General features: G+C 40.1%; 1 protein-coding gene across 3 annotated transcripts in view; it reads right to left on the reverse strand.

Moving 5' to 3' along the window:
* The window catches only part of fbxo38 (F-box protein 38), a 150,066-nt gene that overhangs the window by 106,780 nt on the left and 15,655 nt on the right, over nucleotides 1–27,631 (reverse strand). For 2 of the 3 annotated variants that reach the window (XM_047354624.1, XM_047354623.1), the window contains exons 3-4: nucleotides 19,847–19,980; nucleotides 3,649–3,812 (exon numbers count right to left, since the gene is read on the reverse strand). In XM_047354624.1, coding sequence (XP_047210580.1) covers nucleotides 3,649–3,812; nucleotides 19,847–19,980 — 298 coding nt within the window. The remainder of the gene's footprint in view (nucleotides 1–3,648; nucleotides 3,813–19,846; nucleotides 19,981–27,631) is intronic. The other variant, XM_047354625.1, reaches the window with a different exon arrangement.

Consider the following 27,631-nt stretch of genomic DNA (forward strand, 5'->3'; position numbering starts at 1 on the left):
GATGTTTTGGTCACTTTTGAATGTTGGTGGTGGTTTCACACTCGTGGTAGCATGAGACAGACTCTACAACCCACACAAGTGGCTCAGGTAGTGCAGCTCATCCAGGATGGCACATCAATGCGTGCTGTGGCAAGGTTTGCTGTGTCTGTCAGCGTTGTGTCCAGAGCCTGGAGGCACTACCAGGAGACAGGCCAGTACACCAGGAGACGTGGAGGAGGCCATAGGAGGGCAACAACCCAGCAGTAGGACCGCTACCTCCGCCTTTGTGCAAGGAGGAACAAGAGGAGCACTGCCAGAGCCCTGCAAAATGACCTCCAGCAGGCCACAAATGTGCATTTGTCTACACAAATGGTCAGAAACCGACTCCATGAGGATGATATGAGGGCCCGACGTCCACAAATGGGGGTTGTGCTCACAGCCCAACACCATGCAGGACGCTTGGCATTTGCCAGAGAACACCAGGATTGGCAAATTCGCCACTGGCGCCCTGTGCTCTTCACAGATGAAAGCAGGTTCACACTGAACACATGTGACAGACGTGACAGAGTCTGAAGACACCGTGGAGAGCGATCCACGGCATTTCTTTGGAGGGCCGCACGGCCCCCCATGTGCTCGCCAGAGGTAGCCTGACTGCCATTAGGTACCGAGATGAGATCCTCAGACCCCTTGTGAGACCATATGCTGGTGCGGTTCCTCCTGGGTTTCTCCTAATGCAGGACCATGATAGACCTCATGTGGCTGGAGTGTGTCAGCAGTTCCTGCAAGATGAAGACGTTGAGGCTATGGACTAGCCCGCCCGTTCCCCAGACCTGAATCCGATTGAGCACATCTGGGACATCATGTCTCGCTCCATCCACCAACGTCACGTTGCACCACAGACTGTCCAGGAGTTGGTGGATGCTTTAGTCCAGGTCTGGGAGGAGATCCCTCAGGAGACCATCCGCCGTCTCATCAAGAGCATGGCCAGGCGTTGTAGGGAGGTCATACAGGCACGTGGAGGCCACACACAATACTGAGCCTCATTTTGACTTGTTTCAAAGACATTACATCAAAGTTGGATCAGCCTGTAGTGTTTTTCCACTTTAATTCCGTGTGTGACTCCAAATCCAGGCCCCCATTGGTTAATAAATTTGATTTCCATTGATGATTTTTGTGTGATTTTATCGTTTTAAAAACTAGCAATTTTTGGTTTCCACTTAAAAAAAAAAAAAAGAAAATCACACAAGGACAGCACAATTTATCACATGTTGCATAAACTGCTTGAAATAATTATTAAAATTAATATTAGCTAATTATTAGGGGTTTAATGCACATAAACATTCTGCATGCCTTCAGGTTTTAACCAACACTGTATTCGTTTGTTCATCCATTGTAAGGGGCTGTACAGAAATGTTTGGTACGAATCTATGTACAGTTACTAATTACATAGTTACCAAGTATTCATACTTTCTATTCCAATAATATGTTTACTTTGATGTTTAATACAGCAGAACATATTTTAGGAGGGTATTAACATATGGTAAAGTTCTTAATAAACTACAGCCAAGTTGTTTTATTGCACTTTTTAAATCTTGTTGAGATAGAGTATTATAATTTCATGGACCTGGACAGATTCCCACAATCTGGGGTCTTTGTGTGCCATGAATTCCATGAAGATGAACATGTTTACTTAACATTGTAAAGTTAACACTGTTTACTTAAGTATTTATTTATTAATTTATTTTACTATCACTAATCATATCATCATCGCAACATTCCCCAATACTATTGCCTGCCTTTCTAAACCAGCCCAGCCCTAATAACGGGGTAAAACCAAAAAAGGGTTAGGGTGAGGGTTAGGATTAGGGTTAGGGAATGGCAAATCCTCAAAGCCATTTATTATTTATTTATATTGAATCTCTTTTTTGAGCCTGTGTTGTTACAGCCATTAGAACAACAACAAAACAAGAATGTTCACAGGCTGAATAAATGTTTACTATCGATTAAAACAATGAAACATTAAGTTATTGGAAAATTACCTTTTCAGCACAGTATACTGATCTTTTTTTTTAACCGTATCCTGTCTGGCAGAGTAGCACTCAGAATTGTTGTCTGAAAAAAGCCCAGAAGATTTACGTTCACAAGTGGAGCATACGGCTAACGCTTTAAAAGTCTGCTTGATATTTATAAAAAAAACATTATTAGAAATTGCTTTGGGATTATTTCAGTTGTTACAGACACGGAGAGAGAAATGAAAAGAAAAAAAAGAAGCATGAAAGAGAGAAAGGGTGGGCAAAAAGGAAAAGGGGAGAGAAGGAGAATAGAATGGAGGAGAGAAAGAAGGATGAAATGAATTCAAGATAACACCCTGCTTGCTTCTACACCTGCAGAAACGTTCATATTACCAGCTTTTTTACCGAAAAGTGCACGGTACTTATGAATGCAAGATGTATTTAGTGGTAAATGCGGCTCAATATAGAACATTTGTGTATCTGTTGACACCTGAATCTAAACACCTGTGGGTCTCAGTGTGAGCGCGCTTTTGTATACAAGGTTTCTCCATAAAAATATGCAATAGTGAGTGTGAGGAGCCACAGACCTGCCACCCTAGACCAGGGACAGATACGGAGGAGATCCGAGCCACAGACATCAAAGGCCCCCACAGTACAGGAACCCCAGGAGAACCACCGCCGGGACTATTGCAACCCCTCCAGAGATGAGCAGGGGAGAGTCCCAGGAGAACCACTTAGCAGCCACAGTGCAGAACCTCCAGGGAGCTGCACGACAAGCCCACAGGCCCCGCAGGCAGCCATCTACGCCCGAGCAGATCCAGCCATGGACCCAGGGACCCGAGACCCAGGGACATATCACTTCCCAAGCCCGACAGGCCCAGGGGTCCAGGCCCCAGCAAGCTGCCACCGGGAGTGAGCCAAAGCACCCAAGCCCCGGATACCAAGAACCACAAGTACACGGGTGGGCAGAGACACCAACCGCCGGCAGGTAGTGTGGCGGCGAGGGAATAGGCCCCACATTTCACGGGGGGCCTAAACTGATCCAGGAGAGGGAGCAACCCAAACCCACAAAAAACAGGCACACAGTCACAATCACACATTCCCACCCTCATGCGTACACATAAAAACACTCACACCCACGCACCCAACGAAAAGACAAACAACAATGGAGGTGCCATTGGGACAACCAGACCCCGGGCCCAGGAGGTGGTCCCCTTCCCCTCCGGGGGTGGAGACAGGCAGACCGCCTCAGCACCTGGACCTGGTCCGGGCTAGCCCGGGCTCGTGCCTGAACCTGAGCGACCTCGGCCAAACTCACCCGACAAGCGGTCCCATCAGTTGCCCCAGTGCAGGCACAAGACATGCTCCAACGCCCAACCCACCCACCCGACCACCAACCACAGCCTGGCGCCAGAGCCACAGAAGGAAGCATTGAAGGAAGGCTACCACAGCACACCAAGGACCAGGCACCTGCCTGGAATAATTCCCCTGGAAGTTCCATTGAAAATTAAACTTCCAGGGGAATTATTTAAAATGAAAGAAATAATTAGATGTTAACTGCAGTTTATCTTCTTAAAAAAAAACGTTTTATCTTACAGATAACAATAATAAAGACTTTTCAGATGTATCTGGGGTAAGATATATTGCCCAAACTTACCAGCAGACCAGGACATGATTGTAGTGCCTCCAGTACTCCAGGAATACTGAAAGCCTCAAAACCTCTGACACGTCTCCTTTCCAGGTAGCGAGGGTGGAGGCCATACAGTTGCTCCAAATCAGGCATCTTCTTCAAAAGAATCAAAAAGCTTCTATCTGTAAAACCTAAGGATAAAAACATAAATAACTATTCAACTGTTTATCAAGAGCATAAAGGCTCAATATAGCACTGACATATGTGTCAGGGCTGAGCAACTAATCATAATTTTGATTTTGGCTCTGAACGACAAAACCAATGTTATGGATGGAAAAAATTGATTTTTAAAACAAGTTGCAACATTTACCTATCCATATGAGTTTCACATTTCCAAAAACGAGCACAGACGAATTCAAACAAATAAGTTTTTGAAACATTTACAATGACCTTCACAAGCCTTTAATGATCAACCTCCATCATGCATCAAAGATCTAATTGTTCCATATGTTCCTAACAGAGCACTTCGTTCTCAGACTGCAGGTTTACTGGTGGTTCCTAGAGTCTCTAGAAGTAGAATGGGAGGCAGATCCTTTAGTTATCAGGCTCCTCTCCTGTGGAACCAGCTCCCAGTTTTAGTCCGTGAGGCAGACATTGCATCTACTTTTAAGGCTAGGATTAGAGTGGCTTAGGTTTTCCTAAATTATCTCTGTAGTTATGCTCCTACTGCTGGAGGACATAATGACCACTTTCACTCTCTCTGCTAAATTCTCATACAACTCTCTAATTTTGCATTATTTGCTGTTATTTCAGCTTTTCTCTTTATGTTCTCTCTCCGTTTTTTCTTTTTTCTAGAAGCTACATCTATGGGACGGTGGTGTCTTAGGTAGTAGGAGTTAATCCCGTAACCGGTGGGTTGCCGGTTCGAATCCTCTAGCTGCTCTAGCTGTCTCAGTCGCTGTGTCCTTGGGCAGGACACTTCACCTGACTTGCCTGCTGATTGTGGTCAGAGGGCTTTGTGGTGCCTGTGTATGGCAGCCTCACTTCCATCAGTGTGCCCCAGGACAGCTGTCTTTCAGTGTTTAACACTGTTTCTCTCCTAGACTTGAAAACTGGCTCAGAGTTCATCTGCTTAACTGTCTTTCTCTCCTAGATGAAGCCACTAAAGGAGCTATAACCATTCATGTTTCACTTTTCTTTCCTATAGAAAGTACTGCTGGATCAGTGCTTCTGTGTTCCTTTTTTTGTCTCTGCTCTGTTCTCTCAAACCCCCAATCGGTTGTGGCAGATGGCTGCTCACACAGAGCCTGATTCTGCTGGAGGTTTCTTCCTGTTAAAAAGGGAGTTTTTCTCACCACTGTTGCTACATGCATGCTCAGTATGAGGGATTGCTGCAAAGTCAACGCCAGAGACTGTCAACTGTCTCTACATGCTCATCCAGGAGGAGTGAATGCTGCAGGTCACTGACTGGATGCAATCTGCTGGGTTTCCTAAGATCGAAAACCTTATAACTAATTTGAATAAATAACTGAATCCGACTGCACTGTTTGATAGTTAGGATTAATTGGAATGTATGTACCCGACATGAAATCTGTATGATTCGATTGAAAGGACTTTGTAAAGTGCCTTGAGACAACGTGTTGTGATACGACGCTATATAAATAAAACTGAATTGAATTGAATAACAGTGACTGAGTACCCTCTGTCTGTCTTTCTGTCTGTGTGATGAGCTGAGGCAGTGTTTCCTTCACACAGATATAGAAATAAAGATTTATATGAATAACTCAAAATTATAATTATGTGGACAAGCAGAGTAAAAATAATAAAAACAATAAATTGAAATTTTGCATGGATCTATTAAAGTTGTAATTTCTAACTAACATTGACATCAGTGGTAATGCCCATTTATTTAGGTTGCCATTTCACTTTTTAGTCATGTACTTATCAACAACACGAATTTTTTATTTCTATCCTAAATTATTTTTCTACTTTCCTTTACTTTGTTGACGTTAACAAATATGAAATCTGGCATACACAGTCCAGGAAATAGGCATCAGTAGTATACAGGATGAAAATACGTTATTTTGCATTTCAAAAATCTTCATTTCTTCTTTCAGTTTTATTTATATGCCGCAAATTCACAACACATGTCACCCCGAGGCACTTTACAAAGTCAATTAAATTGACTCATACAGATTTCAAGTCGGGTACATACATTTCAATTAATCCTAATTATCAAACAGTGCAGTCCCATTCAGTTTATTATTCAAACTTACTGATAAAACGTTAACTATGTTGACAGGAACTTTATGCCCATGGTGGGGTCATCCAAGGCAAACAGGTCCTAGGTGAGGGATCAGACAAAGCGTAGCCCACAGACCGCTTATGATGATTCCCACATATGGAAACAGTGTTCCCTCGCCTGGATGCGGGTCATCGGGGCCCCACTCTGGAGCCAGGCCTGGAGGTGGGGCACATTGACGAGTGCCTGGTGGCCGGGCTTCAGTTTATTATTCAAACTTACTTTTAAAATTAACTATTCAAAATTACTGATAATTTATTTATTTTCTAACACTATTGAGCCAAAATGGCCACTAGTTTCTCTTCTTTCAATTGACACTTCTTTCGACCGGTTGCACTGACCTATGGTATCTCCAGACACAAACTCATCATCCATGTGTCAAGTCCCTCACACTCTTACTCATACAGTTTATGTGTTTTCTTGTGCGTGTTGCATGCGAATTGGAGATGGAGAGGTGCTTATCCTACCTGTCCAAAGTGGTCGACACTTTCCTTTACCACTTTTTGGACTTTTCGTTGGCTAGGTCACTGTACAGGTCCTTCTCAAAATATTAGCATATTGTGATAAAGTTCATTATTTTCCATAATGTAATGATGAAAATTTAACATTCATATATTTTAGATTCATTGCACACTAACTGAAATATTTCAGGTCTTTTATAGTCTTAATACGGATGATTTTGGCATACAGCTCATGAAAACCCAAAATTCCTATCTCACAAAATTAGCATATTTCATCCGACCAATAAAAGAAAAGTGTTTTTAATACAAAAAACATCAACCTTCAAATAATCTTGTACAGTTATGCACTCAATACTTGGTCGGGAGTCCTTTGGCAGAAATGACTGCTTCAATGCGGCGTGGCATGGAGGCAATCAGCCTGTGGCACTGCTGAGGTCTTATGGAGGCCCAGGATGCTTCGATAGCGGCCTTTAGCTCATCCAGAGTGTTGGGTCTTGAGTCTCTCAACGTTCTCTTCACAATATCCCACAGATTCTCTATGGGGTTCAGGTCAGGAGAGTTGGCAGGCCAATTGAGCACAGTGATACCATGGTCAGTAAATCATTTACCAGTGGTTTTGGCACTGTGAGCAGGTGCCAGGTCGTGCTGAAAAATGAAATCTTCATCTCCATAAAGCTTTTCAGCAGATGGAAGCATGAAGTCCTCCAAAATCTCCTGATAGCTAGCTGCATTGACCCTGCCCTTGATAAAACACAGTGGACCAACACCAGCAGCTGACACAACACCCCAGACCATCACTGACTGTGGGTACTTGACACTGGACTTCTGGCATTTTGGCATTTCCTTCTCCCCAGTCTTCCTCCAGACTCTGGCACCTTGATTTCCGAATGACATGCAAAATTTGCTTTCATCCGAAAAAAGTACTTTGGACCACTGAGCAACAGTCCATTGCTGCTTCTCTGTAGCCCAGGTCAGGCGCTTCTGCCGCTGTTTCTGGTTCAAAAGTGTCTTGACCTGGGGAATGCGGCACCTGTAGCCCATTTCCTGCACACGCCTGTGCACGGTGGCTCTGGATGTTTCTACTCCAGACTCAGTCCACTGCTTCCGCAGGTCCCCCAAGGTCTGGAATCGGCCCTTCTCCACAATCTTCCTCAGGGTCCGGTCACCTCTTCTCGTTGTGCAGCGTTTTCTGCCACACTTTTTCCCTCCCACAGACTTCCCACTGAGGTGCCTTGATACAGCACTCTGGGAACAGCCTATTCGTTCAGAAATTTCTTTCTGTGTCTTACCCTCTTGCTTGAGGGTGTCAATAGTGGCCTTCTGGACAGCAGTCAGGTCGGCAGTCTTACCCATGATTGAGGTTTTGAGTGATGAACCAGGCTGGGAGTTTTAAAGGCCTCAGGAATCTTTTGCAGGTGTTTAGAGTTAATTCGTTGATTCAGATGATTAGGTTCATAGCTCGTTTAGAGACCCTTTTAATGATATGCTAATTTTGTGAGATAGGAATTTTGGGTTTTCATGAGCTGTATGCCAAAATCATCCGTATTAAGACAATAAAAGACCTGAAATATTTCAGTTAGTGTGCAATGAATCTAAAATATATGAAGGTTAAATTTTCATCATGACATTATGGAAAATAATGAACTTTATCACAATATGCTAATATTTTGAGAAGGACCTGTATGTTGAAGGATTCAGGAATTGAAGCATTTTAGAGTTCACACATCCAGGTTTTTTTTTCAAAGTGACATTGGAAATCGCCTGCAGATACCCACAGAAAAACCTCTCCAGGATTGTCATTTTCTGTGCTACTGTAATCAAATTTGAACTTGTATCTGTAGCCTTATTTGATTTTCAAGTCTCTACCTTTAGCCTTCCATGTAAGGCTACACAAAAACAAAAAAAGAAATCCAGGTGGGAGGAAAACATTTACATTTCTGTGTTTTCCAACTTCAATAACTAAAATTAGTTAGTTACAATAAGCCTGACCGCTCAGGTTAAATATTGAGTGTGTTACATTTACAGGGAGACCAAGCTTCTGCATGTCCTTCAAAAGGTTGAAGAACTGCATCTAGTTTAATTAAGGTATGCATTTTACAGCCGTTGTTAGGTGTTATGGGAGGAATGTTAAGAACTTAAAGTACGAAGGAGACATATTGGAAATACATCTATAAATGACGAAAACTGTAGTCAAAGACATGGATAAGTCCTCACTAAACACAATGCTAGGTTAGCATTAATCAACCAACCAATCATTTATTTGAATAGCACTTTCCACATGAAAAATACTGGTGACCAAAGCGCTGAACAAAATAAACATAAAAACCACAGAGAAAAATTTAAGAAAACATTAAAAAACTGGTTAAAAACAAAGCAAAGGATAGACAAAACAAGGTAGATAAAACCAGAAGTAAGATCACATTTTTAAGTATTAAAACACTACCTAAATAGGACACTACCTAAATAAGACAGTCTTGAGCTGTGAGGTATTTATTATTATTATTATTTTTTTTAATGTGTCCTGTCTGGCACAGTAGCACTCAGATTTGTTGTCTGAGTGCCAAGAAGCCCAACAGATTTACAGTGGGGAGAAAAAGTATTTGATACACTGTCGATTTCGCAAGTTTTCCCACTTGCAAAGCATGCAATTTTTCTTACATTTTTATCATAGCTACTCTTCAACTGTGAGTGACAGAATCTGAAACTTAAATCCAGAAAATCACAACATGTGATTTTTAAGTAATTAATTTGCATTTTATTGCATGACAGAGGTATTTGATACATCAGTAGAACAAAACAAAAATTTGGTATTAAAACCTTTGTTTGCAATTACATATATCAGATGTTTCCTGTGGTTCTTGACAAGGTTTGCACACACTGCAGCAGGGATTCTGGACAACTGCTCCATACAGATAATCTCTTGAGTGTCCTAATGATCCTAGGAGCTATGTTGTCAGGGGCTTTATGCCCATGGTAGGGTCACACAAGGCAAACAGGTCCAAGGTGAGGGATCAGACAAAGCGTTGCCCACAGACCCCTTATGATAATTGCCACAAATGGAAACAGTGTTCCCTCGCCTAGATGCAGGTCACTGGGGTCCCACTCTGGAGCCAGGCCTGGAGGTGGGGCACGCTGACGAGCGCCTGGTGGCCGGGCTTTCACCCATGGAGCCCGGCTGGGCACAGCTCGAGGACGAAACGTGGGTCCCCCTTGCGATGGGCTCACTACCCGTGGGAGGGGCCAAAGGGGTCGGGAGCGATGTGTTATGGGTGGTGGCTGAGATTTTAACTAAGCAATCACTGAGTTCTAACTAAGGAAGCTGAGTCACTGGTGTAAAAACAGCTTTTGTTCAAATTTTTTAAGAAACAAGTATTTTCCTTTCACTGGTAAATCTAAAAATCTATGAAAAGGGGAAGAAATGATATCCACATTTAGGTAAAAATAAGGAGCATGGGAAAGCAACACACATAAGAAAAGATTTTGCAGGGGCATGGTGGACTCGTGAAGGTGCCAATATTTAAGTATGATCATGTGTGCAAAGAATTAGACTGTCAACACTGACAAAGGTGCCATTGTCCTTGAAAAAGAGATGAACGTTTTATCAAACAGCCACACAGTTCAGTTCACATATAAGGGGGGTTGCTGGGGCAGAGCGTCATATTTACAGAACATCCAGGAGAAATGTTTTGATAAGAAGCCTGTGAAGGCCATATCGGGGCGCCTGAATTAGACAAACAATAAATGTTTAGGTTCAGGCCGGCTGTGATTTTCCACCTGCCTTCAAATTCTTACTGGCATTCTCAATTTCAAATCCAAATAGCCAAATTTCTGGTACTTTCAGTAGATCCTGAGCACACAACTTTCTCCAAGATTAAATCATATCACCTTTGAGTCCGGGAAACGCAGCCAGCCTGCGATTCCGTTCAAGGATTGCGTCCAGCTTGCGATTCTGCTCTCTTAACATATCAGTCTGAGTGCTGAGAACTCTAAAGATCCCTTCAAACATCCTAGGCAGCTTTGGAGTGCTTTGAACAGCTGCCGATGTTTTACAAATCTTTCGATAAGCCAGGTAACCGCCAACTCCAAAAATCAGAAATCCTGTTATCAGGTCTTTAGTATAACAATGCCCACCAGTGGGCTCTACATGGACAAACTTGATCAGTTTATTATTTTACTTAGTACCCATACACGTAGCCCATTCTAAAATGGCCAAACTCTAACACTCAGTAGTTTATTCTAACCTCCCCAACAACCCCGCACCATTCCTAACCCTTTGTGAAGTGCCTTGAGATGACATGTATTGTGAATTGGCGCTATACAAATAAAACTGAATTAAATTTAACTTAGAGTGAGGGTTGTTATTACACACTATCAGATAGAAACCAGAATGGTGACACAGTCTGCTTATAAACACTGAGGGTGTGTGCACATCCCATGCGTGGGAGAGCCAGATATAAAAACTATGTGTGACCTTCTTTAGGGGCTGCACTTTGATCAACGAGCGGATCCAGGGCGGGAGCCTCAGCACTGATCTCTGTAACCATTCCTCTGCCTTGTTTAGAAAAAAATGTTGAGAGTATAGAACAGTTTGGGAGTCATTCCTTTAAGAGAAAATGTTAGGCGTGGCGCTGGTGGTGTAGGGGTTAGCGCGCAACCACATATAGAGGCTATAGTCCTCAAAGCGGCCGTCCCGGGTTCGAGTCCCGGACCCGGCGACCTTTGCCGAATGTCTCCCCCTCTCTTTCCCCCTCCTTCCTGTCTGCCTACTATCAAAAATAAAGGCCAATTCTTTAAAAAAAAAAAAAAAAGAGAGAAAATGTTGCCAACAGTGGGATCGCTTCTGGGGAAAAGATTTCAGGAAAGCTAAGAGTGAACAGCAGGATGCGGTAGCTTGGACAAATTGGTGTTTCCGCCCGTGCCCAGAACACATTTTCCACCTATGGCTAGGAACCACAAACGAACTGGATATCACAGCCTGCAACCGCACATTAAAAGATGAGGAGATTCCTGTTCAAAATCTCCAGTGTTATTTCCTAAAACACTTTGGCTGTGTTGTTGGTTCTGCGTGAGCTGGAATGTTTTGTACCCTTGGAGGCAGAGAAATGGTTCAGAATGGTTTTTTAGTGAGATTTTGAGAAAAAAGAATAAGACGTGTGCGATAGCGGTCCGATTGTAGCGGAGTCAGTCTGGGAGGGGAGGTCCGACCCTCTGAATATTTCAGACTCTTAAGGGAAGTAGGTTTGAAGTTCCTGTATTGCATGCGAGGGAAGATAGCTTTCCCTAATACGCAATATAAAAGTGACCTCCCTCAATGAGGCAAGCAAAACAGCTAGGGTTTGTCGGGTTCAGTAATTTCTTCAAGAAGTCCAAAAAATACTGCCGGGGTGAAGTGTTTGAGTTTCAGTGTGTTTGTGTGTGTGAAGTGAAAGAATGACAGAGATATCACGAGAAAACGAGTTCCCTGCTTAGCAATCATGGGAAACGGGGAGGAAAAGTATATTAGTGAACTTTCCCCACAAAGATGCTTTAACAATTTAAAACAACTGTTTGATGGAGTGTGTTTGGGTCCCAAAATAATTGACGAGTCACCAGAAATAGTAAGACACTAATTTTACTATTAAGAGAAACAAAGTGGTTCCACTCTCTAAAGTTGTGCAGACTCATTTGTAAACAGGATCCTAAGTTAAAACAAGATAAGGTCCAATACAGCATTGCTGACACAGTATGTGGCGGAGAAGAATTTTTTTGTTTTTTTCACATTTGGTATTTACAGTTTATTCAAACTTTTTTACATGGCCAATATCTGTCCATTTGGTCTATTCGTTTTTGTGGAATGAATGCCTGTTTCATGCTAATTAAAAATTAAGGTATATGTTGCATGATAAATTTATTTTAAATTCAGTTCAATTCAGTTTTATTTATTTATATAATTTCACAACACATCTCTTCTCAAGGAACTTCACAGGGTCAATTCAATCAAATCTGTATGATTCGATTCGAGACAATCATACATCATTTGCTGATCTAAAACTAATTAGGATTTTGAGTTTTTCAGGTCTGGGGAGCAGTTGCAAAGAGGTAAGACGGGTCTTGGCCAGCCCATGGACCGTCTGCTTAAAGGGTAAAAACAATTCAAACTCTCTGATGCCCAGCATTATTTATTTAATAAGGAATTGTCTTTATGCCAACTCGGGGTTGTCACAATAGACTACAAAAGCAGGTCTGATCCTCAACAGAATCATAATATCATTAGGTTAGTTATTTTAGGATAAAACAAAAGGAAGTCCAGACAGGGACAATTTTTCCACTCAAAACAGGATTTTGATTAACAAAGATTTAGACTTTTCCCAGTCAGGTTCAGAATGATCTAGTTAGACTCAAATTCAACAGAAAATGAAACGCACTCCTTAACAGAATTACTGGACAGGCTTATTATAGTTAGAGTTGTATGGTGTTTTTATAAGACTGGCTAAAGACAAACTAAAGTTATAAGACATATGTCCTTCAGTTTTTGTGTTTATCATTTTATTAAGCCTTGTAAACTGATGTGGAAAGGGGAACCAGATTTTGAAAATAGTATTTAGGGTTGAAATGTAATACTTACATTCACAATTTATTGTATACAATGCTCTGACCTTTCTTGAATCCTGCACCTAAAAAGAGACTAATCGAGACATGAAAGACATTAAAATAATAGCAACTAATAAAACTAGCTACCCCATTCTTAAAAATGACTAACTGCATTAGGAAAATGCAGATACAACTAAATAGAGCTAATGTAGAATAAAAACATACAGAGTCATTATAATCTTGCAGATGGATACCGCTCAAATTGTTATGAAACCAGATGATTAAAAGAGAAGTTTTATCATGGCCGAACTGAAATATATGTAGGAAGAAAACTTCAAGGCCATCCCCTTGAATATAAACAGTAATACCAACCATACATTTTGACACAGAAACACCCACACCACGATCAAGTACACGCACATACTCACAAACCATACACTCACAACCATTCATACTCTGCATGGTACTTTAAGACACAAAATAAGGCAATACAATCTGAAACAGAGCACTATGCATATCCCTGTAAGGATTAAGTCCAGAATAAATTAATCTTTGTTCTTATTGAAAGCATGAGCAAGATGTCGATGTTTGAAGTCAGATGCTCTAGATGCACTTCTGAGCAAAGTGTGGACAGGCGCGTTGCGAGGAGCTACCCTTGGTTATTTTCCTTTGCCGGTCTCTGGTGGATGCAATCGAGAGAGTGGCTTAGCTTTATTTGCTGAATAATGACAGGACGGCCACAAACCGCAACAATAATGCCCCTTTTTCCACTGGTTTTAGATGCTGTGGCTCCGCTCCACTCAGGTGGGGGGGTGGCAGGAGAAGCAGCAAGGGGAGACGTTTCTCTTTGGACTGGTGAATTTCCATAGTTTGCCTGAAGAATTTCTAATTTTATAAGGAAGTTTTCGTCTCAGCCATGGCAATAATGACACAGACTTTAAAGCGCTAAACTGCAGACATTTAACCGCTGTAAACATAGTTTTAGGTTGAATATTCGTGCTCCGCGGACAGTCTGATTACGAGCAGCTGCTCTCTGCCTGCTTCCTCCTCTTGCAGACGCTGGTTTCGTGGTTAAGGATCATCAATAAATGTCAGAATAAAACACACCATATCATGATCATGCTGATATCGTTTTGTGTGTTTTGTGGGAAATGTTTGTGCGTCCGAACATCTGATTTTATTTGTGATCAGATGGTTGAGGGTGTTATTAAATACACTGCTCTGCCTGCGTGTAACTTGGAAAGCTGATGTGTCCTTTTTCTTTTCTTTCAGCTTTCAGGCGTGGTTTATGATTTGTAAATAGTAAAATGGTCCTTCAAGCCCATGATAAAATATGTCACTAAATCAAAAAACTGAGCTTCTCTGATTGGTTGACGCGGTGCATTGGCAATTAAAGACAAAGTATTCCAAGCTGATGGAACTTTAAACTGAAATGCACAAGGCAAAATGTCTTTCCTAAATTATTGGTATAGGAAACAAAAAAATAACTGATCAATATTTCTCAGGCTTCATTCTGAACAAAATGGGATTAAGTATTGTTTTAAGTACAGAGAAAAATTAAAATAGATACATTAAAAAGTAAATAACAACCAATGAAGTTTTCTTCTGCCCTTGAGAGCTAACCAGTTCAAGGACTCGCACAAGGCAGTGATGAGTCCTATATGGACATTTCAAAATAAATGTACAATTATACAAAGCATTGAGAGGATGAAGATTAGTATTGACATAAAATAACATCTGTGTGTTATAGAATTTGCGACATCAGTTGTGTGAAAACTCTTTCATTAACTTTTTTCAGCTTTCACCACTTGTTGGTGGCAACGGGTAACAAGATGCCACTGCTAGACAGAATACCCTTTGTAGAGAATAATTCCTTTTATAACCAATCTTTCTGCCAGTTCATCTGCCTTTTCCTTCGTGAGCTGGAGTGCAACTAAACTTGAATGTCGTTTATTTTAGTCTTCTTCGCATACAGTAATACTGTATGTACAATTACGATATGTGTTGTGAAATGAAGATGGGGCAGGAAAAAAAGGAAAAAAATGCCAATTATACTCTCCGAGTTTGTGATTTGTGTTCTTGGTAGGTTATTGTACTGGGACAGCTGTATGATCAAATTGTTTATTTTCAAGCATTGCAGGTCACAATACTCAGGAGTTAATGATTATTCTAGAAAGGTTAAAGGATCGTCCCACAATATACTGTCTGCTGATGTGAGCAAAGATCTTTAACATATAACTTTTTCCTCGATAAAGAGGGCCTGAAAAGGTGGCGGGGAGCAGCCCGACAAATGGATCCATTGACACATTATTACTTAGGACATAAGATCTCTGGGTTCAGAAACAGTATGACTGGAAAAATTGGGGATGGGGGATGAAAAACCTTTGGCTGAACAGGGTGTAACAGGAATGAATGAAGACCAAATGTATGATGTATTGATGTGAGCTACCTGAGTGAAAAGTGCCTAAATCAAATGGTATGTTTAGGTTTCGGTGAGCTCAGTATTTGTTTTGGTTTTTGATTTGTGGTTGTGTTAGAACAACTAATGAACTTTTGGAGTGCACCAAATTTTGTTTTTCATATGTTTTTTCCCCCAAAGTCAGTGTTGGCTATACAGGTCCTTCTAAAAAAATTAGCATATTGTGATAAAGTTCATTATTTTCCATAATGTCATGATGAAAATTTAACATTCATATATTTTAGATTCATTGCACACTAACTGAAATATTTCAGGTCTTTTATTGTCTTAATACGGATGATTTTGGCATACAGCTCATGAAAACCCAAAATTCCTATCTCACAAAATTAGCATATCATTAAAAGGGTCTCTAAATGAGCTATGAACCTAATCATCTGAATCAACGAGTTAACTCTAAACACCTGCAAAAGATTCCAGAGGCCTTTAAAACTCCCAGCCTGGTTCATCACTCAAAACCTCAATCATGGGTAAGACTGCCGACCTGACTGCTGTCCAGAAGGCCACTATTGACACCCTCAAGCAAGAGGGTAAGACACAGAAAGAAATTTCTGAACGAATAGGCTGTTCCCAGAGTGCTGTATCAAGGCACCTCAGTGGGAAGTCTGTGAGAAGGAAAAAGTGTGGCAGAAAACGCTGCACAACGAGAAGAGGTGACCGGACCCTGAGGAAGATTTTGGAGAAGGGCCGATTCCAGACCTTGGGGGACCTGCGGAAGCAGTGGACTGAGTCTGGAGTAGAAACATCCAGAGCCACCGTGCACAGGCGTGTGCAGGAAATGGGCTACAGGTGCCGCATTCCCCAGACCTGGGCTACAGAGAAGCAGCACTGGACTGTTGCTCAGTGGTCCAAAGTACTTTTTTCGGATGAAAGCAAATTCTGCATGTCATTCGGAAATCAAGGTGCCAGAGTCTGGAGGAAGACTGGGGAGAAGGAAATGCCAAAATGCCAGAAGTCCAGTGTCAAGTACCCACAATCAGTGATGGTCTGGGGTGCCGTGTCAGCTGCTGGTGTTGGTACACTGTGTTTTATCAAGGGCAGGGTCAATGCAGCTAGCTATCAGGAGATTTTGGAGCACTTCATGCTTCCATCTGCTGAAAAGCTTTATGGAGATGAAGATTTCATTTTTCAGCACGACCTGGCACCTGCTCACAGTGCCAAAACCACTGGTAAATGATTTACTGACCATGGTATCACTGTGCTCAATTGGCCTGCCAACTCTCCTGACCTGAACCCCATAGAGAATCTGTGGGATATTGTGAAGAGAACGTTGAGAGACTCAAGACCCAACACTCTGGATGAGCTAAAGGCCGCTATCGAAGCATCCTGGGTCTCCATAAGACCTCAGCAGTGCCACAGGCTGATTGCCTCCATGCCACGCCGCATTGAAGCAGTCATTTCTGCAAAAGGATTCCCGACCAAGTATTGAGTGCATAACGGTACATGATTATTTGAAGGTTGACGTTTTTGTATTAAAAACACTTTTCTTTTATTGGTCGGATGAAATATGCTAATTTTGTGAGATAGGAATTTTGGGTTTTCATGAGCTGTATGCCAAAATCATCCGTATTAAGACAATAAAGGACCTGAAATATTTCAGTTAGTGTGCAATGAATCGAAAATTTATGAATATTAAATTTTCATCATTACATTATAGAAAATAATGAACTTTATCACAATATGCTAATTTTTTGAGAAGGACCTGTATGTGTTGGGATGCTCATAAGTTGAAACAGTTATCTGGGTTTTAGTTTTAGAGGGTGAAAACTTAAATTTCTTATGAATTTTCTTAAGGTGTAGTTGGATCTAAATTCTCTTTGTGTGGGGACAAATCAAATACAACCTGTCATTCTGCCATAAGTGTCTGATTGAATAATTTGATGGTAAGATTTGGCCGCCCAATCTTCTTTAAGGTGTATTCCGAAGCCTGCATATGTTGTGTGTCTTCAGTGTTTATGTCTCAATACTTATCTGTTATTCTGACCTACCTTTAAACTTCAGAGAAAATAAAAAAATAATTATAATAATCCTCTGTTGGAAAAAGAAAAAATAGAAAGATTGGGGTAATGACTGGTTACAAAGAGCAGATGTTTAATAGGAAAAAATAACAATGTTGTATGATTAAGGTTGTCCAGAATATGAAGAATATGAACAGGATTGTTCTTTAGTTATGGCTGTAGATGTTATGGGGTAGGACCAGAAAGGTCTAATTGAGGTGGATGTAATCAAATTATTAACAGACTTGAAAAGTTGTTTGTCCTAAAAAACAGACATCTTCATGGAAAACGATGCAAATATTTTGTTCTGGGGATGATTTCAAAAAATTATTAGTTTGGACATATCTAATATTAACTAGGGGTTAAAGGACAAAACAATTATGAATAGATTGGGCTAAAATAAATATGTTTTTGGTTAAAGGTGAGAGTATGATTCTATGATATTATCAATTTATAACAGTTGACACTTTCACCAGGTGGATCAAGAGACCTGAAATTAGAATCAGAACAGTTGGCCAAAGTTTATGCTGATACCAACATGACATGGCTGGAGGCGCTGCCTTGGTGATCTTTTTTATGAGATCATTACCCACTGAGCACATGGGTTTAACACCACATGTAGTGGTGGCAGGAAGAACTGTGCATCCAAGCTGGATTCACAGAGAGAGGAATTAATACGTGGCGTTCAAAAATTGTCATCTGCTGTAAAGTTTTTGTCTCATAATACACAGGAGGCACTAAAGAACCAATGGGAGAGACTCCAGAACACATTGCACCTGGGGAGTGGATACACAGAGAGGGGTTCTACAGATCTTGGAAGGACCCCAGGTGGACTGGACCTTTTAAAGTGGTAAGCTCCACCACATACAGTGCGAAGGTTTGGTTGGATGAGGGACAAACTAAGGGAGAGCCTTCCTCTAAAATAAACCTCAGAGAAATCGGAAAGCACCTGAGGGAGTACATGCGATTAGGTTCAGTTGGAGATCTTTGGACTTAGGGGCTTGGTTACGTCATAAGAGAGAATGTGATAAAGGAGTAAATAATAAAAGTTATATTTGTTGAGTTTAAAGGAGCGAGTGCCAGTAAACTTGAAAGAAGGTCTCTGCTTTGAAACCTGGTGGTGAAAAATAAATCAGAGAGGGAAGAAGGATTTCTGGAGTGTGAATAACAAGCAAACAAATGTGTATTTCTGTGCGTCAGGAAATACTTGTAGGTCAATTCAAATAACTATGCTAATTTTGTGAGATAGGAATTTTGGGTTTTTATGAGCTGTATGCCAAAATCATCCGTATTAAGACAATAAAAGACCTGAAATATTTCAGTTAGTGTGCAATGAATCTAAAATATATTAATGTTAAATTTTCATCATGACATTATGGAAAATAATGAACTTTATCACAATATGCTAATATTTTGAGAAGGACCTGTATGAGAGCATACTTATGTCTGTGCTTCTAAGGCTCTCGTGGCCCATAATATATTCTAGTTTGATGCTCTGTTATTAAGTGTTTCCTGTTTCTTTGGAAACAAGGATATTTCTTCTTGTTGGAGGTATGAAAGCGATTTATGTTGATGTTCATATGTTAAAGTGTACCGGTACTAGGAGTGTGTGAAAAAGGAAGGTGGAAAGAGGTGAATAAAGACACCGCCAGTGTTGGACCATCTAACACGTTCTGCCTGCTGTTATCATTTAAGTTCTCTAAGACCCTCAATTACATTAGCAGAGTTTAAAATTTCAGCACTCAGGGAGGGGAGGGGCTGAACGTCTTTTTGCTACTGCCAGAAGAAGTGTGACAATTTGGGCAAATAATGGGTTAGTTTTTATTAATTTTGAAACAAATGAGTATCTTTGAATAATTCATTTTTTAAATATCAATTATATCACTATTTCCAATATTTTAACAACCCTACATTTTACACTGAAAATTTACATGAGGGAACAATTTTTGGGAAGACATTGAAATACTGTTCCAACCTATCACCCCCACCCAAACTTCCACAACACTAAAAGGTAGTTGTCAGCATCACAGAGTAAGATTCTAAGTTACATGGCTCGAGCCCTCACCTCTGGTTTTAAAACGCAACGAGCAGAAATTGTTATCACTGACAAAATCCATTCAGCTGAAATGTAACACATGCAAATTAGTTACTTAAGTGGAGAATATAATTTATCTTTAAATTTAATGCTTTGAGCTTGATCCTGTGAGAACAATTATTTGCAGTTAGATAGTTAAAAATTATTCTTTGATCATTTTTTTGTCTCCATATAACAAGTCTAATTTTAGCAAAATATAGAAGAGTTTAAAGGGGATGTGTCATCTTGTTTAAAAGGAAAACACCCCAGAAATCTGGAGAATTTAAAATAGTTTTGATTATTTGTTATGAACAAAATTAAGGGTTGCACCAAAAGGGCTCTTACCTGAAGGCATGTACTCCCACCAGCGACCAGCACATAGATCCACTACTTTGATTACCCGCAGGTACAGACTTACAGCTTCTCGAAGCTTTCTAGACAAAGACTCCATACACATGATATCCTTCATGGGAAGGTATCTAAAATGAAAAGAGAATGTTATTAAACATCTTTGCAATTCAGGGTTAGATTTAAGTACAAGTTTCCTTTTCATGGTACAGTTGAATCATTTCAAAAATGCCCCTCCACCCCCCCTTTTTAGATCAATTAATTTCAGTTTATTTATATAGCACCAATTCAAACATGTCTCAAGGCACTTTAGAAAAAAATTAATTGTTCAATAATAAATTTTCAATTAATTATTATTCAAAATTCAATTATACAGATAAGTACATACATTTCTATTGATCCCAGTTCTCAAGCAATGCAGCCAAGTTCAGTTTATTATTTAAATTGGTTAAAAGGTTTCCTATCTAAGGAAACCCAGCAGATTGCTTCGAGCCATTTACTTGCAGCATTCACTCCTCCTGGGTGAACATGTACTAACAGTGGCTTGCCTTGTATTGTTGACTTTGCAGCAATAACTGATACTAAGCATGCATGTAGCGACAATGGAAAGGAAAACTCTGCTTTGACAGGATGAAACCTCCAACAGGTGTGAGCGGTTATCTGGCACAACCGACGGGGTTTTATTAGTCTATTTACATTTCATCTGTTTACATTTCTTGAAGTAGTAGGGCATCTATTAATTAGGCTTGTAGATTAGGCCTAGGTAAATTATGGTTCTTTTAAATACCAATGTTTCTCTCCCAGTGGCTGCTTGCAGGGGCCTGGGCCCCTTGGCTCTGTCAGGCCTCTGCTTGGGGAGTGATGTGTCCCAGGGTCTCGGGTTTCTGGGTCCATGGCTAGATCAGCTATGGCACAAACAGCTGCCGGCAGGGCCTGTGGGCTCGTTGCTGCAGCTCCCTGGAGACCTGCACTGTGGCTGCTGGGTGGGTCCCCTGGTGCTCTCCTCTGGGGGGCTTCCGATAGTCCTGGTGTCGGTTCATCTGGGGTTCCTGTGCTCTGGGGGGTCTTGGATGTCTGTGGCTTGGATCTCCTCCACGACTGTATTTGGTCCAGGGGTCAGGTCTGTGGTTCCTCACACTCACTATTGCATGTTTTTATGGGGAAACCTTGCACACATAAGCGTGCTCACACTTAAATCCACAGGTGTTTAGATTCAGGTGTTAAGAGATACACAAATGTTCTATATTGAGCTGCAGTTACCACCAAATACATCTTGCATTCATTAGTACCATGCACTTTTTGGTAACAATGCTGTTATTATATATGTTTCTGCAAGTGTAGAAGCAATCTTCTAGTGTGTTATCTTGTATAATCTTCATTCTTTCTCACCTTTATTCGTTTCTCATTCTCCCCCTTTTTCCTTTTTGCCCCACCTCTCTCCCTTTCGTGCTTCTCATTTGTTCCTTTTTGTTTCCATCTCCGAATCCATAACAATTCAAATAATCATAAAGTGGTTTCTAATAGTTTCTTTTATAGATATCAAGCAGAGCATTAAAGCAATATCCGTAAAGTGAACATTTGTGATTAATTTGTGAAAGTTAATCTGTTGGGATTCTTTTTGGCACTCAGACAACAATTCTGAATGCTACTCTGCCAGACAGACACACAAAAAAAAAAAAAATGTATTTCCTCATCCAAATTGTAACGCATATAACATCTTCTGTTTGTTGCTTTGGATTACCCAAATTGATCCTTAAAATATTTTTTTCCCAGTTCAATTTTCAGAATTGTAGTGTAAGTTAGCTCCATTTTAAAAATTGGCCTGCTGCTGCTGGTCAGTCAAGAAGCTGGTGATCAACTGACAGGTGAAGGCAGGCACAGTGAGCTAGGTAAGCTTCTAGTGGAGGATGTCAAGGTTGATGGTGTTGAGGGCCAAGCTGAAATCTACAAACAGAATCCTGACATACATCCCTGGGGAGTTGAGGTGTTTCCGGATGTAGTGTAGTCCCCAGTGTTGGGAACATTACGTTAAAAAAGTAACTAGATAATAATTCCTTCTCCCAAAAAGTAACTGAGTTAGTAACTCAGTGAAAACCTGTCTACCTGTGATTTCCTTTAGATCCGTGTTTCCCAGTTTTTTTCAGGCGACCCACATTTCGAAATAGACAAAAGATTGAGACCGCATTTAATTAGGCTTTATTCACTCATACTCAAATACTTATGCATTTAAAAATGTTTTTATCTTTTACATTTTATTATCTTTTAAGCCTTACAATAATATCCTTTGTCAACTTATAAAAAAGTTAAACATTTAACTCATATTTGCTTATTGAAAACAACGTATACATTGTGTATTGCAATGACCTGATAAGGTGTATTACAGTAAGTTCAGTCAGATTTTTTACATGCGTGTCAGTACATCATTTTCTTGTACGTGCTGTAACACAACTGGAAACATGTAGTGGCTTGGTTTGGTCCTTGGAGGTGTACAAAGTGACTTCGTAAATGCTCTCCCTGTAGTTTCAAACTGAGCTAATTGAGAAATGATAGTATATCCACTAGATTTGACAAGGAAAAAACTAATTCATCATTAAAATATCAGCAAGTGAAGACGTTTTCTTCAGAAGGTACTCGTTAATTTAATTTCTCTGTTCAAATACCAGCACACTTCTGTGTGAAACAATACTTGTGGGGTTCCGCCTCTATGTCAATGCACAAGTGATCAAACAGCTGACAAATTAGCAAATTCCTGCTAAAAAAAATTAAAAACAGGGATTACTTCTTTCTACCTTCTCCAGCTGGGTTGAAAAGGTCCCTGCCATAGTCTTAAATAACATGCTCCTTAAGGTTGTTTGAAATATCAATAATCCTTCTGGAAACAGTGTTGTCACTCATTTTATCAATAATTGTACTAACCATGTCTATCATGGCAGGCAAGATTAATTGAAAAAATAAAAGGTTTCCCTTGTGTGCCTTAATGATGAACTGAATGTATTATTCTTGATAAAGGGAACAATCGCTTTTAAGAAAATAATCTGGTGACCCATATAAAAATCTTTCACATCACTGTGGGCTGGTACGGCAGGCCTGTAGACATTTTACTTCCTCTTATTGTGGTGATATTGTGGGCCAGTTAATGGTGGAGGATTTTAATCAGGAATACTTCTTTGTAGACTTGTTTATAACTGACCAGGTGGTCCTGGCACACGGTCAGGTACTGGAACTTTATTGATCTTCTGACACTGAAAGAGTTGACACACACCTTCCTCAGATCTTTAGTGGAAGCAGGGGATCCGAGGAGAGAGGTGACTGCTGCTAAAAAGAGGTAACGGGGAAAGGTTACAGAAGACAGCTGGCAATGGGGGCTGCAGGTAGACCTTTTGTGTGGGTATGAGGTGTTCGTGAAAGGGTGCAAAGTGTAAATGACTGTTTTTAAAACCTGAAATTGAAACTGTTTAGGTTGCCAGCCAAAAGGGGGCTTATCAAATTGGCCTCCTGTAGTTAGTGATGTTCTACATTCCACTCCAAACTGATGCAACTCCTTTGCTGAGAAACTGTTTGTTAGCTACTCGCTGTAGCTTTTCTATGCTCCCTGTGATTTCACTGACTTTGAAAAGTCGAAAATTAAAACAAAGGTCTCTCAGAGGGATACAGTGCAGAATAATTGATAAGTTATTTGGGTGTGATCACCGAACTATCAACCGTTTTGTTGCAAATAGTCAACAGAATTTCAAGAAACGTGTTGAGAAAAAAAAGACACAAATTAACTGCCAAGGAGTTGAAAAGAATCAAGCATGAAGTTACCAGGAACCCGATATTTCCAGTGCTGTCGTATTCCATAACTGCAACCTCCCTGGAGTACCTAGAGGTACAAAATCTTCAGTGTTCAGACATGCCTAAGTTAAGGAAGGGTGAAACCCGACCACCACTGAAAACAGGAAGATGAATAAGTCTGTGTCTCTCAAAAAGACAAATAATTTTTATGCAGGACCACGCTCCATCACATGCATCCATCCTCAGCGTAGCTGGCCAGAAAAGGTGTTAAAGGTGAAAAACGTATGGCTTATCACTATTATTGAAGAGAAGGGCGACTATATTCAGTCATTGATTTTTCTTTTTCAAATGTCAGAAATGTTTAGTGGAAAATTTTGAGTTGTCTGTTAGTAATTCTCACATTAAAAAATGAGAATAAAAAATGGGAAAATGTATGTTTTATTTAGTTGCGTAATACTTCTGCACAATAATAGTCGCCCAAAAATGTTGCGCATATTTTCTAAGAAAGCCAAAACCTCACTTTTACTTTCTTAAACATTCCTGTGTGTTTTTGATTAACCGAGAGCACTGTTTAATAAAAAATCCTCAAAAATAAGACTTGACTAATAACTGTGAACACAGTGTATATGAGTGAATCTATTAACTACAAATTTTAACCTTACAGTAAAATGACAGCTAATGGAACTAACCACCTAAAACTAGTAACACTGACACTTCAACTACTGAGCAGAGAAAAAATAATAATAATGGAAAAATGGAAAATTAATCAATTGATAAGTAACGGACAACTGTAAAATATGGAATAATCATAGCCTGGATCAAAGAAGAATGTGAGGAACAATGATGAACATCAGTACCAGAAATAGTACTTAGGGAGAAATGATTATATTAGTCAATACCAGAAATTTATGGATAAATGGGAAAATATTTTGAGTTTTGGATTAAATGAGAATATGAGAAGCAGCAATGTATATTGTGTGCAGGTCCTTCCCCAGTAGGGCCCAGCTATCAAGCAACCCACAGTCAGGCTAACCCAGCAGTTCCCAAAGAGCAGGGCTGTTGTATTACTTTCAAACAGTGACACCTGTAACTCAATAGCTGTCTTAAAGCCAGTCACCATGTAAAACAGTACAAAACAACAGATAAATGACAGACATGATCCTGGATTGTCCTATTTTTAACTTCAATGCTCTGTGCAAAGCAAGTCCGTTTTCTTGATTCGGAGAATTGCAAACTGACATTACAAACTGTTAAAAACCAGTTTCTCTACAATGAGAAGATCTGCCGGATGCACATGGAGCTGGATATTAAAGCTTTAGAATAGAACAGTCACTGTACAGGGGGGGTACAACAAAATTGAGGGAAATACAGAAAAGGTGCAAAAGGAACTGGGAGCCTCGAGCCGCTGCAACTCTGCGCGCCGCCATCTTAAGGAGAAAGCATCTTCGAATGTAAGGAGAAAAGAAAAAAAAATGCCAAAATCTCACTTGTCAGCAAGTTAACTAATCAACCCATGGGGAGATGCTCTGATGTGCCTTGCATGGCAACAATGTCTGTAGGTGCATTGGAGGGTTTTCGAGCATGAACGACCTTTTCGGGGTCATGCCACAGCATCTCAATAAGATTCAGGTCGGGACTTTGACTAAGCTACTCCAAAGTCTTCATTTAGTTTTTCCTTCAGCTAATCAGAGGTGACTGGTGTGTTTCGGATCATTTGTCGTGCTGCAGTACCCAAATTTGTTTCAGCTTTAGGTTACAAATAGATGGCCAGACATTATCCTTCAGGATCTTTCGGTACACAGAGCAGAATTCATAGTTCCATTTCTCACAGCAAATCGTCAAGGTACTGGAGCAGCAAAACAGCCCCAGAACATCACATTACTAGCACCATATTTTACTGTTGGTATGATGTTCTTTTTCTGGAATGCAGTGTTACTTTTATGCCAGATGTAATGGGACACCTTACAAAAAGTTCAGCTTTTGTCTCGTCAGTCCAAAGAGTATTTTCCCAAAAGTCTTGGGGATCATCAAGATGTTTTCTGAAAAAATTGCTTAGTGCCTTAATGTTCTTTTAGCTTAGCAGTGGTTTTTGTCTCGGAATTTGCCCAGTCTTTTTCTTATGATGGAGACATAAACACTGACATTAACTAAGGCAAGTTAGGCCTGCAGCTTATTGGATGTTGCTATGTTGGTCTTTTTTAACCTCTTTAATGAGTTTTTGCTGCGTTCTTGAGGTAATTTTGGCCCAAGACCACCAGTCGACTGGCCATTCCTGGGAAGGCACTGTTCCATATTTTTGCCATTTGTGGATAATGGCTCTCAGGCAATAAAGTGCAAATTAATTCTTTAAAAATGACACAATGTGATTTACTGGATTTTTCATCTAAATTCCGTCACTCACAGTTGAAGAGTACCTATGATAAAAAGTAAAGACTTCTACGTGCTGTGCAAGTGCGAAAACCTGCTAAATCAGCAGTTTATCAGATATTTGCTCTCCCCACTGTAGTAGCAAAATGAAATATTGACCAAGTGACAGATCAGGTACAAGTGATTTACAAATTTACAAAAGAAAACTATGACTGGCAAGCTAGAATAAAAATATTCTTTACTGTCCATCACTGGCGAAATCCTGCTGCAAAATGATATGCAATTGGAAACATGCAGATACACATAACGATAAGTTATACAAAAAGAATAAGACAGGCTGTACAGTAGGGTCAAACTTACAAATTGTAGTTATGAACATAGCATACACAGATTCTAAGAAATGCGCAACTGAATAATATCATTAAAAAAAACCATAAAGCTTTGCATTTCCTGCAAAAATGCAGTGTGAATGTTGTAAGCTGAATTCTTCAGCTGAAAACTGAGTGAAAGAAGCTAAACTACAGAGAATTTGCTGAAATGTAATGAATTCACAGAAAAATTTGAAAACCAAAGCTTTAGGCTGATCTGCTTTAATAGGAAGATTGCAATCTAAAAACAGCTTAGCAAGCTGTAGTTACCTCCAAACTCCTTGTTCAAAACAATGATTTAAATGTAATAAAATTCGCAGAAATGTGAATAAAGCAAGAAAGAACTGCCAGCGGGAAAGATGAATAAGCATAAAATTAAACAAAAAGGTTGCTCAAGAAGATGAAGTCAGTGTTAAAACTTGTTGAAATGATAAATCACATTTGGAGACTTTAGGATGTTGTTTTATTACATAAGTCTGGTTCAGGACATTTTTGATAAAAATGGAAATGCCTCAAAATACTTTTTGAAAGAAGTCCACATTTATGGGCGAAGATTATGGCATGACATGTTTCAGCAATGGACACTGACAAGATTGAATGTCGATGGCCAAATAAAAAGACAACATAAAAAAAACATATAGAGGAGGCAGAAAGCCAGAGAGGGAGTGAGGCACAGACCAGAGGCAAGGCAAGGCAAATTTTTTTATATAGCACATTTGAAGACAATTCAAAATGCTTTACATGAAAAAAAAGAAAAAGACATAATGGTAATTAAATCATTAAAGAGAATAAAAAATTAATAATTAAAAAGATGATAATAAAAACATAAATTACAAAATTAATGATAAAACAAAAATGAAAGGAAAGTTGGACTGAAAATCTAACTCATAATGTTTAGATAGCAGAGTCAAAGGCCACTCTAACAAATAAGTTTTTTATCTTGATTGAACGCAACTTAGGGTTTCAGCGCTTTTACAGTTTGGAGTCCATTTAAGATTAGTGGAGCATAAGAACTAAAAGCTGCTTCTCCATGTTTGGTTCTGGGTATGCAGAGTAGATTTGAGCCAGAAGACCTGAGAGGTCTGGTTGGTTGATACACTGACAACAAGTCTGTAATATATTTTGGTACTAAGCCATTCAGTGATTTATAGACAAACAGAAGTATTTTAAAGTCTATTCTTTAAGATACGGGGAGCCAGTGTGGGTGATGTGCTCCACTTTCTTAGTTCTAGTGAGGACATGGGCAGCAGCATTCTGGATCAACTGCAGCTGT

Source organism: Girardinichthys multiradiatus, chromosome 23 (assembly GCF_021462225.1).
Source record: "Girardinichthys multiradiatus isolate DD_20200921_A chromosome 23, DD_fGirMul_XY1, whole genome shotgun sequence".
Lineage (NCBI taxonomy): Eukaryota > Metazoa > Chordata > Actinopteri > Cyprinodontiformes > Goodeidae > Girardinichthys > Girardinichthys multiradiatus.